The sequence below is a fragment of the Staurois parvus genome, unplaced genomic scaffold, assembly GCF_062004578.1.
Source record: "Staurois parvus isolate SC_StPar_1 unplaced genomic scaffold, SC_StPar_1.0 ptg000652l, whole genome shotgun sequence".
NCBI lineage: Eukaryota > Metazoa > Chordata > Amphibia > Anura > Ranidae > Staurois > Staurois parvus.
The window spans coordinates 2286279-2303237 of record NW_028318448.1 but is presented as its reverse complement, the minus strand read 5'-3'; the positions used below and the strand labels follow the sequence as shown (position 1 = coordinate 2303237).

The 16959-nt window shown below is 40.9% G+C and overlaps 1 protein-coding gene across 1 annotated transcript in view; it reads right to left on the bottom strand.

Moving 5' to 3' along the window:
- Positions 1-16959, bottom strand: part of BMP5 (bone morphogenetic protein 5) — a 185202-nt gene that overhangs the window by 44164 nt on the left and 124079 nt on the right. The window contains exon 2 of the mRNA XM_089694137.1: positions 4025-4217. Within this exon, the coding sequence (XP_089550263.1) occupies positions 4025-4217 (193 nt within the window). The remainder of the gene's footprint in view (positions 1-4024; positions 4218-16959) is intronic.

Genomic DNA, 16959 nt, shown 5'->3' with positions numbered 1-16959 from the left:
GTATTTGTACCCCATGGCAGTGTCCAACTCCCCATGGATTTTTTGACAGGAGTTTATCCGTGGAATCTGCATGTTCTCCCTGTTTTTGTATGGGTTTCCTCCAGATTCTCCATTTTCCTACCATGCTTTAAAGACATGCTGGTAAGTTAATTAGTTCCTATCTAAATTGTTTCTAGTACATGTATGTATGCATGTAGGATACGGACCTTGAATTGTAAGCTCCTTGAGGGCAGGCAACGGTATGAATGTACGATAGGTAAAGAAATGTGTAAATTGCAGGCACTATACAAATAACTGTTGGTTGGTTACTAACAGGTTTGTAGAATTTCTGAACCCTCAGAAAATCAAACACAGGCAGATTTTCTCATATCTACTGCCTAATGACAGAGTAGCTAAACTGTTAAGACGTAAAGTGTAACTTCACTTTTATTGGGAAAACTAAAATCTCCTCCTGATGATCTTTGTACATTGCAAGGATTTTCACAAACTTTGCTGCAGATTCATATCTGTCCTGTTTTGATGAGAAATCTGTTTCACCAAGTCCTTCCCAGAATGATTCCTGTACAGGAGAGTCTGCTTTATTATAACCACCTGGGTCACTCTCAGTGTTCTGATGAGGAAAGTTGCACAGTTTGCATCTCTTTAGACGTAGTGGACCTTTGAGAAGTATTTCACCAAACAAAATGTAATTCCTTTTGTACCAAATGCCTAAAACCTGTCTTGTATCTTAGCGCAGATGTATGAGAAAATCAGCCAGCCAATCACAGAAGCAGGAAATAAAATGTCTTTTTATCATCTTCTAAACCAAGAGTGTACACAATGCCTCCAGGCTGCCATACTGCATTGAACTTTTTTTTAACAGTTTTAGAAAGCTACAGCATCCACAAACTGAAATTGAAAAGTAATTTTTTTATAACATTAAATTACAAAATGGCTTGTGAAGAAAATTCACATGCTATATTAATTTTTTAATGAATGCGGAGTTCTTCTTTATCAAATACATTAAGAATGGCTTATATTTAGTATATTTGTCGTTCTAGGAGTCAGAAATAACTCTTTAGGAAATTACAGATTTAGTAAAGGCAAATAACCTAAAAGAAAAGTTGCAAAGCAAACTTTGCAGAGCAAATTCCCCCAGAGCTTAGTGAATGTGGAGAAATTTCACTTTTCAAAGAATATTGCATCATATGCCAGGAAATTTTTAAGAAAACATTTTTATTGCATTTGATTGTATGATGAAATTCACCAGAGTTTCGTTTCAATCACTAAACTCTGGGAAAAACTCCCTTGCAAAGTGCAACTTCCCCTGCAAAGTGAAAAGTCTATTTTTCTTTAGTAAAACAACCCCTTTGACTTAAATCTGAACCTTGGTGAACTAATTCTTCCAGATCAGGTTGACAAATTAATCTTAAATCCTTCAGACAGTGTGCAGAGTGGTAGAAAACAGCCGCATAAGCGCCTGGACGAACTGTATATGCTTCCCATAGCGAACATTTTCTACCTTTCATTCTTCCAGTAGCATATAAAATAAAATCTCATTTGCACCTATGCGTAGCCCAGAACATTTAATATAGCAGCAGCTGCCATGATAAACTGCTTTTGTTGTATCTATGTCTGACTAAAAATAAAACTTGCGGGTGCTGCAGAATAAAACTTTATCTGGTTGTACGCCAACCACTTAATCCAAAGTAGCAATTGAAAAGTCAAACAGAAGCTGGGATTGAATTCTTAGTTTACTCAAGATCTCTCCAAGTATATACTCCTGTTACCTAAAATATGCAAACTTTTGACCTGAATATATAAAAAAAAAGAAAACCATATAGAAATGACTTGAACAAGAACAGAAAGGAAGGATAGCCTGTGGTTTGAGAACTGCAGACTTGCAAAGCTATTTCATAGAAGAATGCTAGAAGCTTGCATTAAATGACCAGTAAACCTGAAACAAAACACTACTGTAGATAACTGTTAACATTTTTAAAAACGCACCTATACCTATCTCAGGTATTGATGTAACTGAGAATGATTTACTGTTTTAACTGCTGGTTTTGTAATTTGCCATCTTAGACTTAATTAAAACTTGCCTCTGGGCAAACCCAACAGGTCCCCCATGCCCCCTTCCTCCTTTTTTAATAAATCCTACTGGCATTAATTCTATACTTTTAGTCCTTCCCTCCGCAGTTTTTTTCTACTTTATCTTTACATGTTATTAAAAGAGAATTGTGGGCTTCACAACAATCATACTCACCTCTAAGACTGAGAACCAAGCAATCAAAGACCGCTGATTGCTTGGTTCTTCAGTGATCAGAGAGCTGGTGACTTTCAGTCTCCAGCTCTCTGCTCTGCCTATCCAGCACTTACTGGAGCACCAGACTGTGAAGGGCATTTCCTCTCCCCTTGCTATTTTTCGACATGTCTTGCCTACATTTGCCCAGAAAATGGGTGGTTTTATTTTTCAGATTTAACCAAACCCAGGGCAGTTTAGCTCATCACTTACCCTGATATCTTGCACCTCTCAAAATCCCTAACCACCCCAGGTGTATTATGGGCTTGCTCCGTAATGTTGCTGTTGGAACTGGCAGGGGAATAGAGAACTCCAATGACTGCAGCATTACTAAATGCAAGTGAGTATTCACACTGTTATCATACATGCGCTGTAACAATGTTGGCACATTGAACAGACACTTTTTTATGTATCTGTAAAAAAAAGTCTTGGCTTACACACTGCTATCAGAATCCTGTATGCATGCAGCTCACATGGTAAATGAGAACATCACAGCATTCTGCATTCCACCTTAAAACAAATGTGGTTTACATCTTTGCCACGATGTAGCAGAATGCTAGGGAGAGTGTGGCTGTAATGTCATGAAATTGCTTGAGAGCTCTCACCTTTTATTATGGTAGAGCTAAGATATTACAACCTCATTGGCCATGATATATTGCAATCCACTTTACCAAGCATGCAGCTATGGTGGAAAAGAAATCTTTAACCTCAGGGACCATTATCGGCTATGATTATTGCCAAAACGCGTAAGCAAGTTTTACCTGTACACTCTACTTAGCGTAATAAAGTAATTCTTTGGAATGGCGAGATTCTGGCTCTTCACTAGGGGACATTATGTCCTACAACTACCTTACCTTACAATATTTTCACTATATTGGATCACATTATTGTAGCCACACCTGAATTCCACCACACCATAAGCCACAATAATCTCATCCTTGTATTTCTCATAGTGCTCCAGCATGTTGTAGGTACACAATGTCCATTTTCCAATTCACTGTGCCTACAGCAAACATGTAAATAAAATATATTTATAGTATTCAATCTGGAAAACATAATTCCACTTGTACATTTTCATCAAATAATTATTTTAGTGTGAATCTCTTGGTTATGGTCTATATGTTTTCACCACAATAAAATGCAGCTCAATTATGGCCATTCAAATGAGTACACTATTGTGACTAACATACCCACAGCTAAAGTTGCCACGTATGCAAATTGATGTTTAACCCCACGGCTTCTTTCATGGCATGACAGCCACCCACACTTCCTTTAGATTGACAACCTCCACCACACCAACCCAAAGACAGACACATCATCACAATCTCCTGAAAAAATGGCCACATGCACTGGCAGGCACCCATAATTCCCTCAAACTGATGCTTGCATGTTGTACCCAATCTTCACTTTCCAGCATGATAACCACCTAAAACTTCTTACTAGAGCAAATTGTTGCACCTACCCTGGACTGCCACCCAAAACAAACTAATTGCTTCTTCATAATTGTGGACTGACAGCCACGTTAAGCCTAGATTGATGGGCACCCATATAAAATCATAAAGCATTCAAAAATTAATATATATTTTATCTTTAATAAGTCTGTTACTCGCATGAACACACAAATGTTTCTTTTTGTTAAGATTCGTATACTTCTTTTTACTAAACCACACACACTTTATGCTGTATATTTTTATGTTTCATTCTTTCTATTATACACATATATACCTATTATTAACACACTACCTATTTGAATATTCCTTGATGATCTGATAAATACTAATCTTTAAAGTTTCATTCCCAAAGCGATTGTTGCTCCGATCCTTGTAGATGCGGAATTCTGCTGCTGTGACGGCTTCCCCACGTGGGATTTGAGTGAGGTCAAATCGGAATTCCTTGTAGTGCCGTCGGTGGTGTGAAAAGTCCTTGTCTCTTTCAACTGAAAGGAAAAAGAAAATTCCAGGAGTGAGCCCTAAATACAGCCAATGATTAACTGTGAATTTATATGGCTTAGAAATGAAAACATTCTGGCAGCCTTGTATGACAGTGGGTAAACAGCAAAACCACAAATCCAGACATAGCTTCCAGGTAAAGGAAGAAGTAGTTTTCACTTCAAAAGGGAAAGAAAAAAAACTCATTAGTTTACTAAGATTTCACAAGAGCAACTGGAAATAATAGTAGAACAGCTAAAACGTTTATGCTGTAAAAGTGGTTTCAAAAAACAGGCAGAGGAAAGGTAAGAATGAAAGAGGACACTGTACTGTAAGGGAACAACTTATATGGAAAATAGAAATCCCTAGCAGACCCACAACTGATATTTATTTAACACCACTACCACCCCCACTCATTCTATAAAATGTGCAGAAATTAGACTTGTCTGTCTGCAGAAAGAACATATATTTTAAATTAGTTAGAATTGCTGCATGGTTCTAGCATTAATTAATTTTTGTACCTCTTTTGAAATTCCAATTTTATTTAGAATTATGTTAAGGACAAATGATAATGTATGCTGGGGCAATTTATATGAAAGACTTTCATTAAAATTATTATAGTGACCTTATAATGGAGTACATTATGTTCACTTTCAAAATTGATTGGTACATATTTCACTTTGCAAAGCATCATGTGCAAGGAAAATTTAAAGGAACAGGATTTTTGCTGGCACATGATTGGACGACTGAAGTCAGCACAATTTCACTTCATTCAGTAAGCAAAGTGTAAATTCCCTCTTCAAAAAAGAGAACATTCTTATAGGTTATTATTCAGTCAGGTGTGAGTAAAATTCTGTTTTACTTAAAGAGGAGCTCCAGTCTCCCCCCCAAAATTAAAAGTCAACAGCTACAATAACTGTTGACTTTTAATTTAAGGGCAGTGCTGCACTTTGTGAATGGTGCTGCAGTCTTCTGGGACCTGTGATGTGTCCCAGAAGGCTTTGGGGGAAGGAGGGGGGTGGCATACTTCCACTCAGATAGCCTTGGTGAATTGACCAGAAGTGAGAGTGGGTACCTGCCAAAACCAGGTACTTGCCAAGTGCCAATCATTAAAGAGGAAGGGGGGGGGGGTGCAAACAAGCATAACTTCCCCTTTTGGTTAGAGTTCCACATTAATTACCATTGTTATTGATTCAATATTTTCTGCTAAATTAAAATTCATCCAGTTGGACAAGACTCCACCCATAGAATTGCCGCATCAGTAAATTAAGTTTTATACTTTTCTTTGAGGGAGGAGGGGATCTGGATAAGCCTAGGCAGAAGAACACCTGTATGGTAAACAGGGCCATTTTAGGCTATTGTTAAACCTCCCTCCTGCCGGATGCTCTTACAGCAAGCAGTGCGCTCTTACGCAAGCAGACGCATTCCCAAACCATGGCTCTGCGTGTCCATTCACATAGAGAGTCATGGTTTGGCCTCACCCCTCCTTCTCCTAATTGACTCACTGGTCCGTGATTAACAACAGTGGGAGCCAATTCCATCCCCCGCTGCCTCAACCAATCAGCAGTGAGAGTCCCTGCAGAACCAAGGATTTCATGGATATCACTGGATCGGGATGGGGCTCAGGTAAGTGTTAGAAAGAGCTGGGGGGGCTGCTTCACACAGAAGGTTTTGTGCCTTTAAAACCACTTTACGTGGCATCCCTATGCAAGGTTGTAACTGCACGCAGCCCAAAAAAGCTTATAACAATATTATTTGCAATGTAGTATATTTATTTGTATGCCTGTTTTTCAAAGAATATTCTATTAAGCAAGATTTCAGAAACTATTAGATACAATGTTTCATTTGAGGATTTCTTTCAGGACAATATCAATATCAATGTAGATTTAATTACTGTTCTGCCATAGTGTTCAAGCCATAGTATGTGTGTCTATGTACACACACAGTATGACTCTGGAATGCACCCTCATGTGTGCCCCCATAGCACATGGCTTGCTATGGGGGCACATGCAGAAGAGGAACAGTAGACAGCACTGGAGTAGGGACTGCTCTGAAATACCATTGCACAGAGCAGGTAAGTATAGCTTGCTTATTATTTTACTTAAAAAATAGCCTTTACAGCCACTTTATTGTGACAGGTTCCTCTGAGGCAGAAAGCTAGGTATGTACATATAATACACAAACACCAAGTTTTACTCTAATGTACAGGTGCAGTGCAGAGAATGGCATACTGGACAGAAAAATGAAACAGTGGTTCCACTCTGAAGACTGATGCAGTGCATTTTGAACCTTTTTTTTCTTTTGGAATGAGTTATAAAACAGAGAACCTTTTTTTTTTATATAAATGTGTAGTATAAGCATTATGGCAACATTTTGGTGTTCTCTAGTTGATATCACCTCAATCTGTAGTTTTCCGTAGATGCTGTGTTCTATTCTCAAGTAAGTCTTCATTGCTTATAAAACATATCTGAATACAAAAGTGAATTCCAGATAAATTGCAAATTTGTAAATCTTCATAGTGGTAAATTTTACAAAGCTTTAAGACAAATACGCCTGCATCAATGACTTGCATAGTTCTTTGTCTGGAAACCTCTTTTTAGAGACTGAAAAGGGTGAAGCAACTGCTGAATGTAAAACTAGACAGGGGGATGTGGCTGGTATGCAAACTTTCACCTTCAATTTGCCACAACCTGGAAAAACTGTTAAGATCTGCAAATGCTGTAGACAGCCTTAAGTATAAAAGCTAGTTTCTCATAGTATAGGATATGCAGCACCAAAAAGGCTCAAGGCAAAGGATTTCCATTTTGCATTTACTAACATCTACATTGTTTGAACCCCAAAACTTCATATTTACAGAGATGCAGTGGAGCAGATGCAAGAGCTGCTTGCTTAAGAATATTTGCTGCCTACCTACAACCCTCAAAAAAGTACCAGAATTGCTGCATTCTCCTTAATAGGCTTTGCAGGAGCTATACCTCTCCAAACAGTATAGTACAGTATTTGTAAGACTATAATTATTCCTAGACTGTAAGCTCTACCGAGCAGGGCACTCTGTTTCCTCTTCTACCAAATTGTATTGTAACTGTTATGTCTACCTTCATTTTGTAAAGCACTGCGCAAACTGTTGGCGCTATATAAATCCTGTATAATAATAATAATAGGTACTGCATGTATTAAATCCACAAAACACTTGATCTATTTTACAGTAAACCAATACCAGTTCAATTTTAATACACTGTTTTTCATTAAGAATAGTACAGTGTGTTTCCATACAAGATATATATACTGCATACTATATATATATATATATATATATATATATATACAGTATATATACATACAGTAATGTGCAACCATTTTAGGTAACTGGGGATATAAGCCTTTCCTTTTAAGCAGCAACAGTACTCCTAGGCAGGGTCGTATCTACCATGAGGCAAACAAGGCGTTTGCCTAGGGCGCCAATTTTTAGGGGGGGGGGCGGTACCTCCCCCCAGAAGAAGGGACCTGGTGAGCAGCGACAGACAGAGCCATGCAGGGTTGCCATCAGAAGGGTACCACCGGTACACCTGTAAGTGGCCCGGACAGCAGGAGGATCGGTGTGGTGAAGGACAGCAGTTGCAGAAGGATGCACTGTGTATCTCTCCCTCCAGCAGCTGGAAGCCAGTTTGAGGTTTGGAGGGGGTGCCCTGGTGTTCCTGAGTGGCCGCTCTCCGCTAAGCTCCTTCTCCCACCTGCATTCAGAGCTGGGACCAGGAAACAGCCTGGAGCAGAGAGAGGAGAAGTGGCAGAGAGGAAAGAGTCAAGAGGAGGTGAGCTGTGATGTGTTTTCTGGCTCTCCCCCCTCTCATCCATGCAGCACATGATACACGATCACAGAGAGATTGTATGGGACTGCACACACAGTATGATTACCACTCCCTGCCCACAATTCCTGCTGCCCGGAGGTCAGCAGTACTTGGAGGAGGTGGGGGGGGGGGGGTAATCATACTGTGTGTGTGTGTGTGTGTGTGTGTGTGTGTGTGTGTGTGTGTGTGTGTGTGTGTGCAGTCCCACACAATCTGAGAGAGAGGGGATAGGGAAGAGAGAGAGAGAGGGAAGAGAGAGAGGGGGGAGAGAGGGGAGAGAGGGGGGGAGGAATGAGAGGGGAGAGAGGAGAGAGAGAGGGAAGAGAGGAGAGAGGGAAGATAGAGAGAGAGGGAAGAGAAAATAGAGATGGAAGAGAGAGAGAAAGAGAGAAGGAAGAGAAGAGAGCGAGAGAGAGAAAGAGAGAGGGAAGAGAAGAGAGAGAGGGAAGAGAGAAGAGCGAGAGGGAAGAGAGAGGAGAGAGAGGGGCGAGAGAGAGGGAAGAGTGAGAGAAAGAGAGGGAAGAGAGAGAGCGGGAAAAGAGAGTGGGGGAAGAGAGAAAGAGAGGGAAGAGAGAGAGAGAGGGGGAAGAGAGAGAGAGAGAAAGAGAGAGGGTACAGAAGAGAGAGAGAAAAGAGAGAGGGGAAGAGAGAGAGAGAAGAGAGAGAGAGAGGGGGGAAGAGAGAGAGGGAAATAGAGGGAAACGAGAGAGGGGGAAGAGAGAAAGAGAGCAAAGAGAAAGAGAGGGAAGAGAGAGGGAAATGTCAGGGCAGGGCTGTGGAACGGACAGGTAGGCCTAGTGGCAGGGTAAGGCACTGGCTGACGACTACCACCACCAACAGACCAAAGTCCCTCAGGGCGTGGAGTCTAAGTCCCAGGCTGCCCTTCACCAGGGCCCCTGATGGTGGGGATGGACTTGACGCAGCCAGGAACCAGGTCGCGGCCCCCGAGACACCCCGGCTGCGGTAATGGCCGCCGCCAATGGCGTGTAGCTGGTGAGAATGACAATAGCGTAGTCAGGCAAGCCGAGTCGACAACAACAGGACAAAACAGTACAGAACAGTAGACAGAGAATCACAGGTCACGGGCCGGGTTCAGCAACGGAAGGTCAGATCGAAGGAAAACACAGAGAATGGTCTTAGTTACAAGCCGAGTCAGAATACCAGAAGAGTCACGAGCATATACACAGAGCTGTAGCAAGACAAAGACACAAGACACAAGTGCAAAGAGCATGTGCGGATCACAGGCTTATATGTACTCAGCCACACCCCTCTGGGGGATGGACCTCAGAGACCTGAAGGCATAAAAGCTTCCCACCATGCTCAGCAGAAATCCAAGATGGATGCCAGCACATGGAGTAACATAACCTCTGGGAAAAGGTAGGACCTTGACAGGAGGGAAGAGAGAGAGAGAGAGAGGAAGAGAGAGAGAGCAGAAGAGAGGGAAGCAAGAGGGGGGAGAAAGAGAGCAGGGGGAGAGAGAAAGAGAGGAGAGAGAGAGGAAAGAGTGGGAGGGGGGAAGAGAGAGAGAGAGAGGAAGAGAAAGAGAGGGAGCAGGAAGAGAGAGGAAAAAGAGAGAGAAAGAGAGGGAAGGAAGAGGGGGAGAGAGAGAAAAGAGTGACAGAAAAAGGGAGAGAGGGAAGAGAGAAGGAAAAGAGAGAGAGAAGAGAGGGAGAAAGAGAGAGAGGAAGAGAGAATCATATATACATGCACACACTTATTGAACTATCTGGCTCTCTCATTGGTGGTGCTAAATGTTTGTGTTGCCTAGGGCAGCACAAAATCTAAATACACCACTGCTTCTAGGAACTCAGCAGGTAGGTTCTCCCAAACATCTAGGAAAACTAATTGCAATTTTTCTGTGGATTGAGGTTGTTGCAAATGCTTCTTCCTCATCATGTACCTCCTAGACAGAATCAGAGATGTTGAGATTAGGGCTCTGTGGGGCTATATCATCCCTTTTAAGACTCTGTGTTCTTAATTTCTCCTAAGATAGTTCTTTATGACTTTGGCTGTATGTTTGCAATCATTGTCCTGCTGTAGAATGAATTTGAGAGCAATCAGACACCTCCCTGATAGTACTGCATGATGGGTATTTTTAGCATTGAGGAAACCATTACTTTTCACCAAATTCCAAGCTACATGCTTTATCGGTGGCCACAGAAACTGTATCACTCTCCGGGCCTTTAGAAAACCAACTTCCTTTTGTTACAGACAATATTTAAATAATACATTTTTACTGTCCAGAGCACCTGCTTACATTTTTCTGTACACCAGTTCTTGTGATTTTGTGAATAGGTGAAGTATTTTACTTCCATTTCAAACATATTGTATTTTAGTCAAGATAGAAGATTATGATCTTCTTCCATGAAGATCATTTCTGACCCAACTTCTCTGGATTGTAGACAGGTGTACAAGGGGCTCACTGGTCTCTGTCAAATGTGAGCTTATGTTGCCACTGGACATCTTCTGACTGGGAAGGGAATTCAACGTGATGTGTACAGTATGTAATCCGGTGCACTAAATAACCTTGACTTACTACTGCATTTTCTGTCCTCAGCTTTGCCTTTTTCTTTGTGGTTCAGCAGAGAAGTTTGGACAGCACATCTGGAAAAAACCTTGAGGGTTGATTTACAAAAGATAATTGACTGCTCTGTGGATTATTCCCTTGCAAAGTGTAACTTCCCCTGAAAACAGCCTTTACTGTATACCTTTAGTAAATCATTCCTCTCGTCTTCTTTGAAATGTTTACCCACTGCAAACCTAGTTGATGCAGTAAAATCACCCTTGCTATTGTGTAGATTTACACTGAACTAAGTACAGCATCCAACCCTTTTCATTTAGTTTATCTATGCTCCAAGTGTAAAGCCATATCTTCATTTTCACATTGAATTTCATTTATTTCTAATATCTATTAATCTGAACAATCGTGAAGTTTGAAAACGTATTTTTTGAAGAATCTCACACATTTACTTCAGTGAATGCAGTGATATATTCACTGTGAATATGCACTGCTGTGTCACAAATTTCACAGAGCCTTCTGTCTAAGGTGTCCTTTTATGAAACTGAGATCAGCGGCGATCCTGAGGATCATTGCTGATTTAAGATCATTAGTGGTTTAGGAAACAGAGATGATCAGTGGAGAACAGGGGCAGACTGACCATTTGAAAACTTGGGCACTGCTGAGGGCCTGGGGTCAGTAGGGGGCCCCATGAGATGCCCCTGGTACCTTTTTCATAGGCTTTTTGAGTTTGGGAAAGGACACAGGGGTCCCATGATCTCCTATTGCCTGGGGGCCCCATGAGTTGTCAGTCCACCCCTGGTGGAGAACATGTTCTCCGCTGATCATCTCAGTACACAGACTGCCATTGTATGAAGGAGTGATGTCAGCCCTTCACTGGCGATCTGTGTTCTCCCTCCAGATTCTCCAACCCAGAGCTGGAGAATCAGAGGAACCACAAACGCAGCAACGGTAATTTACTACTGCTTAGTAAACGGTGTTTGACTGATCTCTTACTGTAATCTCACAAAATATAGTAACAGCAGCTGTTTTCCAGCGATCAAAGTGTTTGTAGATCGCTTCTCTCTTCATTCGGAGAAGCGATCTACACAGCTTCATAAAAAGGCATTCAGAGGAGAACTCTCTCCTCTGAGAATGCCAAAGATCTGAGTAGCGGTCATTTACCGCTGCATGATAAAAGGACACCTAAACCACAGAGGTGCTGGAAGGAGGAGTTTCAGGAGGCATAATCCATACAGAAAACACACATGATGAAATCAATGCTTGCAGGCAGCAAGGTACCCTGATATATGTAGTTCCTAAAAATCAAAAGTAAACCAAAGAAACGAGTAGGGGACAAGCCGCAAAGAATGCAGGGAACCCAAGAAGTTGTTGTAAGAGATGACCAGCAGATTGGCAGCATTTACACATGAAAGGAGATTTTTTTAAAAGCTTTAACGAGCAGGGCCCTCTGACTCCTACTGTATGAAATTGTATTGTAACTGTACTGTCTGCCTTCATGTTATAAAGCACTGTGCAAACTGTTGGTGCTATATAAATCCTATATAATAATAATAATAATTTAAAAATTATGTTTGTATTGAATTGTCAAAAATAACTATAATTTGTATTGCTCTTGAAATGTTAGTGCTATAAAATGAAAATGTATGCTATGCCTTTATGTATGAGTGTGTTTTAATCTACATGTTATCTTTTGGATCATTAGCACTAGTTTGATATAATTGTTTAATCATGCACTAGTGCATATGCCTGCCAAATCCATAACTGTGTGCAAGCACAAGACAAAGGCGTAGACACACCAAATATTGATTTTATTTAGGCTTTTTTATTTGTTTTGTATGTATTTTTCTTTATTTGTTTTGTATATATTTTATATGTAATTAATTGATTAATTGATAAATAAAAATGATTCAAGCGTCCAGTTTTAGACACTGTGACAGTACATAGGCTTCAGGGCTGTGCACTGAAATTTTCAAGTGGGCAGATTGTTATGCCAGCTGGTGTGGGATGTGGGAGTAGGTAATTATAATACATAAGTGCAGCAAGGACAGGGGAAGTGGGGAGGGCACTATGAGTGAGTTAACCTTTTTATTTTTTCTGAAAAGGCAAACTTAGCCTTTAAATTAAGCTTGAGGATGGGTGGCATCAAATAGTTGTATTTAGAATTTTGCATTTTAAAGTTTTTCAATTTACCATTCTATTTATATCACTTACTAATAAAGCAATGTATACTTTAAAAATTCAATACAGGATGACATGTTTGCACTGTTATCATATGAGTCTGTGACTTTAAATGGAACATAAATAATGGTAAATTTTTTCTTTTTTTGTAAGCCACATAAATGGAGTCAGGGGAGTCAGAAAATTATGTTTCTAAAATCTTGTTACTCAGACACATCAGAAACTACAGGAATCTCTAATATTACACCATTGAATCCAGTGGCACTTGTATTTTTTATGAACACTAGATTTCTGTGCCTGAAATGGAACTCGTAAAAATCATTAATATATATTAGGGTGGTTATATAATTAGGTTTATTCTCCCCACCCTTGAAGAAATATGTAGAAGAATAAAGATAACTACAAAATATGTTTCCAGAGGATCAGAAGTACCACAGAAGTGGCACTCAGGACAAGCACACATGGAACCCAATTGAGCTGCTAGTTGAGCATCAGTGGGGTAGATTATAATATTTCTGGCACCCTGAACTTTTGACTATGTACAGGTTTTTTTAAGTTGTTATATGAATTGTTAAAATTTGTTCATAGTTTTATTACATATTATAAAATACCCAGTGATTACCGAGTATTACCGACAGGGGAGAGAACTGTATATAGACAGATCTCTCCCCTGTCAGCTTCAGCTCCCCTGTCAGTTCCAGCACACTACTTTGTATGACTCTGCTTAACCCTTTGATCGCCCCCAGATGTTAACCCCTTCCCACCCAGTGTCATTAGTACAATGTCAGTACTTTTTATTAGCACTGATCACTGTATTGGTGTCACTGGGGATGTCAGTGACACCAAGTCAGTTCCCCCAGTTTCAGAATGCCTGCCGCAGTCCCGCTATAAGTCGCTGATTGCCACCATTAATAGTAAAAATAAAAATTCCAGTATATATACCGTCAGTTGTAAACGCTATAACTGTCAAGCAAACCAAATAATTTACATGTATTGGGATTTTTTTAGCAAAGACATGTTGCCGAATATATTTTGGCCTAAATTTATGACAAAATGTGATTTTTTAATTGAACATTTTTCATAGCAAAAAGTCAAAAATATTGTGTTTTTCTCAAAATTGTCGATATTTTTTTCGCTTATAGCACAAAAAATATAAAAATGCAGAGGCGATCAAATACCACCGACAGAAAGCTCTATTTGTGGGGAAAAAAAGGACATACATTTCATTTGGGTACAGCATTGCATGACCACGCAATTGTCAGTTAAAGTAATGCAGCACCATAATGCAAAAATGGCCTGGTCAGGAAGGGGGTAAATCCTCTCGAGGGCAAGTGGTTTAAAGGTCTGTGTAGGTGTTTAATTAAATAGCCCTTATAAAAATACTTTTTTTCTCTTTGCAACAATACAAAGAATTTTTCAACAGAAATGTTAAGTGGCTGTAAAGGCTATTCTATTATTCTATGCATGAAGGTAACACCCCCCAGCTCCTATTAATGCTTACCTGAGCCTGATCTTCATCCAGAAATGTGCATGAGAGCAGCAACTCTCCCAGGCCTCTCTCTTCTCTCTCTCCTTATTGGCTTAGACACAGCAGTGGGAGCCATTGGCTCCCACAGCAAGTGAGGAGGGAGGCAGCTCGTGAGCAAGCATGCACAAGTGCCCCCAGAGCAAGCAGCTTGCTCTGGGGTCACTCGGCAAGGCAAGCAGCCAAAATCACCAGCAGGGGACCAAAGAAGAGGAGAATTGGGGCTGCTCAGTGCAAAACCATTACACAGAGCAGATAAGTATAACATGTTTATTATTTTAAAGAAAAAAATGAAACTTTAGAACCACTTTAGTCTCTTTCTACCAAAGACTGTTATTTGGAGCTTAGATGAATGACATGAACAACAGCCTCAGCCAGACTGTTGGCTCCACCATTGCATAAGTCTCATTGTTTTATCTTAAATATCTCTTTAATATATCAAAAAACAAAGTTTAAAACAAGGTAGCCCATAGCAACAAATCAGAAAGTCAGGCACAAATCAAAAACACAAAACAGCTGAAAAATGAAAACTGAATGGTTGATAAGCAGTTTGCTGATGATGATCTAATAAGACATTGATGATGATCTAACTTGATAATAATCTAATGAGAAGACATTTTACATTTATTACATAAGCTTGATTCCACTTTCCAGTCAAGTACAGCTAATGACCACTACTCAGTCCTCCTACTCCTCGACCTCTCCGCGGCCTTCGACACAGTTTACCACCCCCTCCTCCTTAATAAACTATACTCCCTTGGCATCAGAGACTCCACTCTCTCCTGGCTCTCCTCCTATCTATCCCAACGCTCCTTCAGCATTACCTATAACGCTGCCACTTCCCCCTCTCTCCTCCTCTCTGTTGGGGTCCCCCAAGGCTCTGTCCTTGGGCCCCTCCTCTTCTCCATCTACACCTCCTCCCTTGGCCAACTGATACACTCCCACGGCTTCAACTACCACCTCTATGCCGATGACACGCAAATCTACCTCTCTACCCCTCACCTCATCCCCTCTCCGCCTGAATCACCTGCCTACTAAATGACATATCAGACTGGATGTCACTCCACTTCCTCAAATTAAACCTTTCCAAAACCAAGCTCCTAATTTTCCCCCCAGCCCGTGCCCCCCCCCCCCGCACCCTCTCCATCACGACCAACAACACCACCATCAGTCCCACCCCGCAAGCCAAAGTCCTAGGTGTCACTCTAGACTCAAATCTGTCCTTCCAACCCCATGTCCAATCACTGGCAAACCCAGGCAGGCTCCACCTCCACAACATCTCCAAAATACGTACGTTCCTAACCCCAGACACTACTAAACAACTCATTCACTCCCTTATTATCTCACAACTCGACTACTGCAACTCCCTCCTTACCGGCCTATCTTATCACAGACTATCCCCGCTTCAGTCTATCCTGAACGCAGCGGCAAGACTCATCCACCTTACCAACCTCTCCGCATCTGCCACCCCTCTCTGTCATTCCCTCCATTGGCTTCCGATTGCCCAACACATTAAATTCAAACTACTAACACTGACGTACAAAGCCATCCATAACACTGCCCCAAACTACCTCACTGACCTGATATCCAAATACCACCCAACCCGTACTCTTCGCTCCTCACAAGACCTCCTACTTTCTAGCTCCCTGGTCTCCTCCTCCCACGCCCGACTGCAGGACCTCTCCAGGACTTCCCACATCCTCTGGAACTCACTACCCCAATCCATCAGACTGTCACCTACCCTCCTCGCCTTTAGGCGCACCCTGAAAACCCATCTCTTCAGGGAAGCCTACCCGACTCCCACCTAACAGCCAATCTCCTCCACTCCTCCCACCACTCCATCCCTCACAGTCATTTCCTCCTGTACCACTATCCCCTCCCTCCTAGATTGTAAGCTCGAAAGAGCAGGGCCCTCGAACCTCTCATATATTGTTGTGTTACTGTATTGTCTCATGTCCTGTCCCCCACTATATTGTACAGCGCTGAGCAAACCTTTTGGCGCTATATAAACACTGTATAATAATAATAATAATTTTCCTGAAGAGGTACTTAGATGTTTCTGCTTTATATATATATATTTTTTGGTGTCTTCAGCTGTTGTCTAAAATGTGATTAGGGCAGTTGAATGACTAAAAAGATAGCTAATCATTGCATAGTCAATAATTACACGCATTCCTCCGCACCTTATACAAAACATTGTGGCCCTCTATCACCATCAAAACTTTTCAACAGAAATTTTATAAATACGTTAATAATTATTATCAATTTGTTCATGCATTTTGACTCATTCCTTATATGCTACTAAACATTTGCTATAGAGTGTGATAGGATACTGAAATATAGGTGACCCCTACACATAAGCATACATGACAATTCCAAAAACAAAAGCCACACCCTTAGTAGCTTGTTACTCCTGCAGAATATGCAACAAGGCAGCCTATTCTTTTAAGTGCCAAAATACTGCCTGATCAGCTAAAACACATTTATTGGTGGAGAATAGAAATACGATCCTACTACAATGGTGATATGTGTAATGATACAGTGGGGAACTTTTTTAGAATGAAGATATAAGCCCATAATATATACACAGGTCTTTCAGCATATACAGCAAGTACCCCAATGAGATTCACACTCTACTTTTTTGGTCAAATCACACATTTAGAAAGATGCCCACAAAGCAA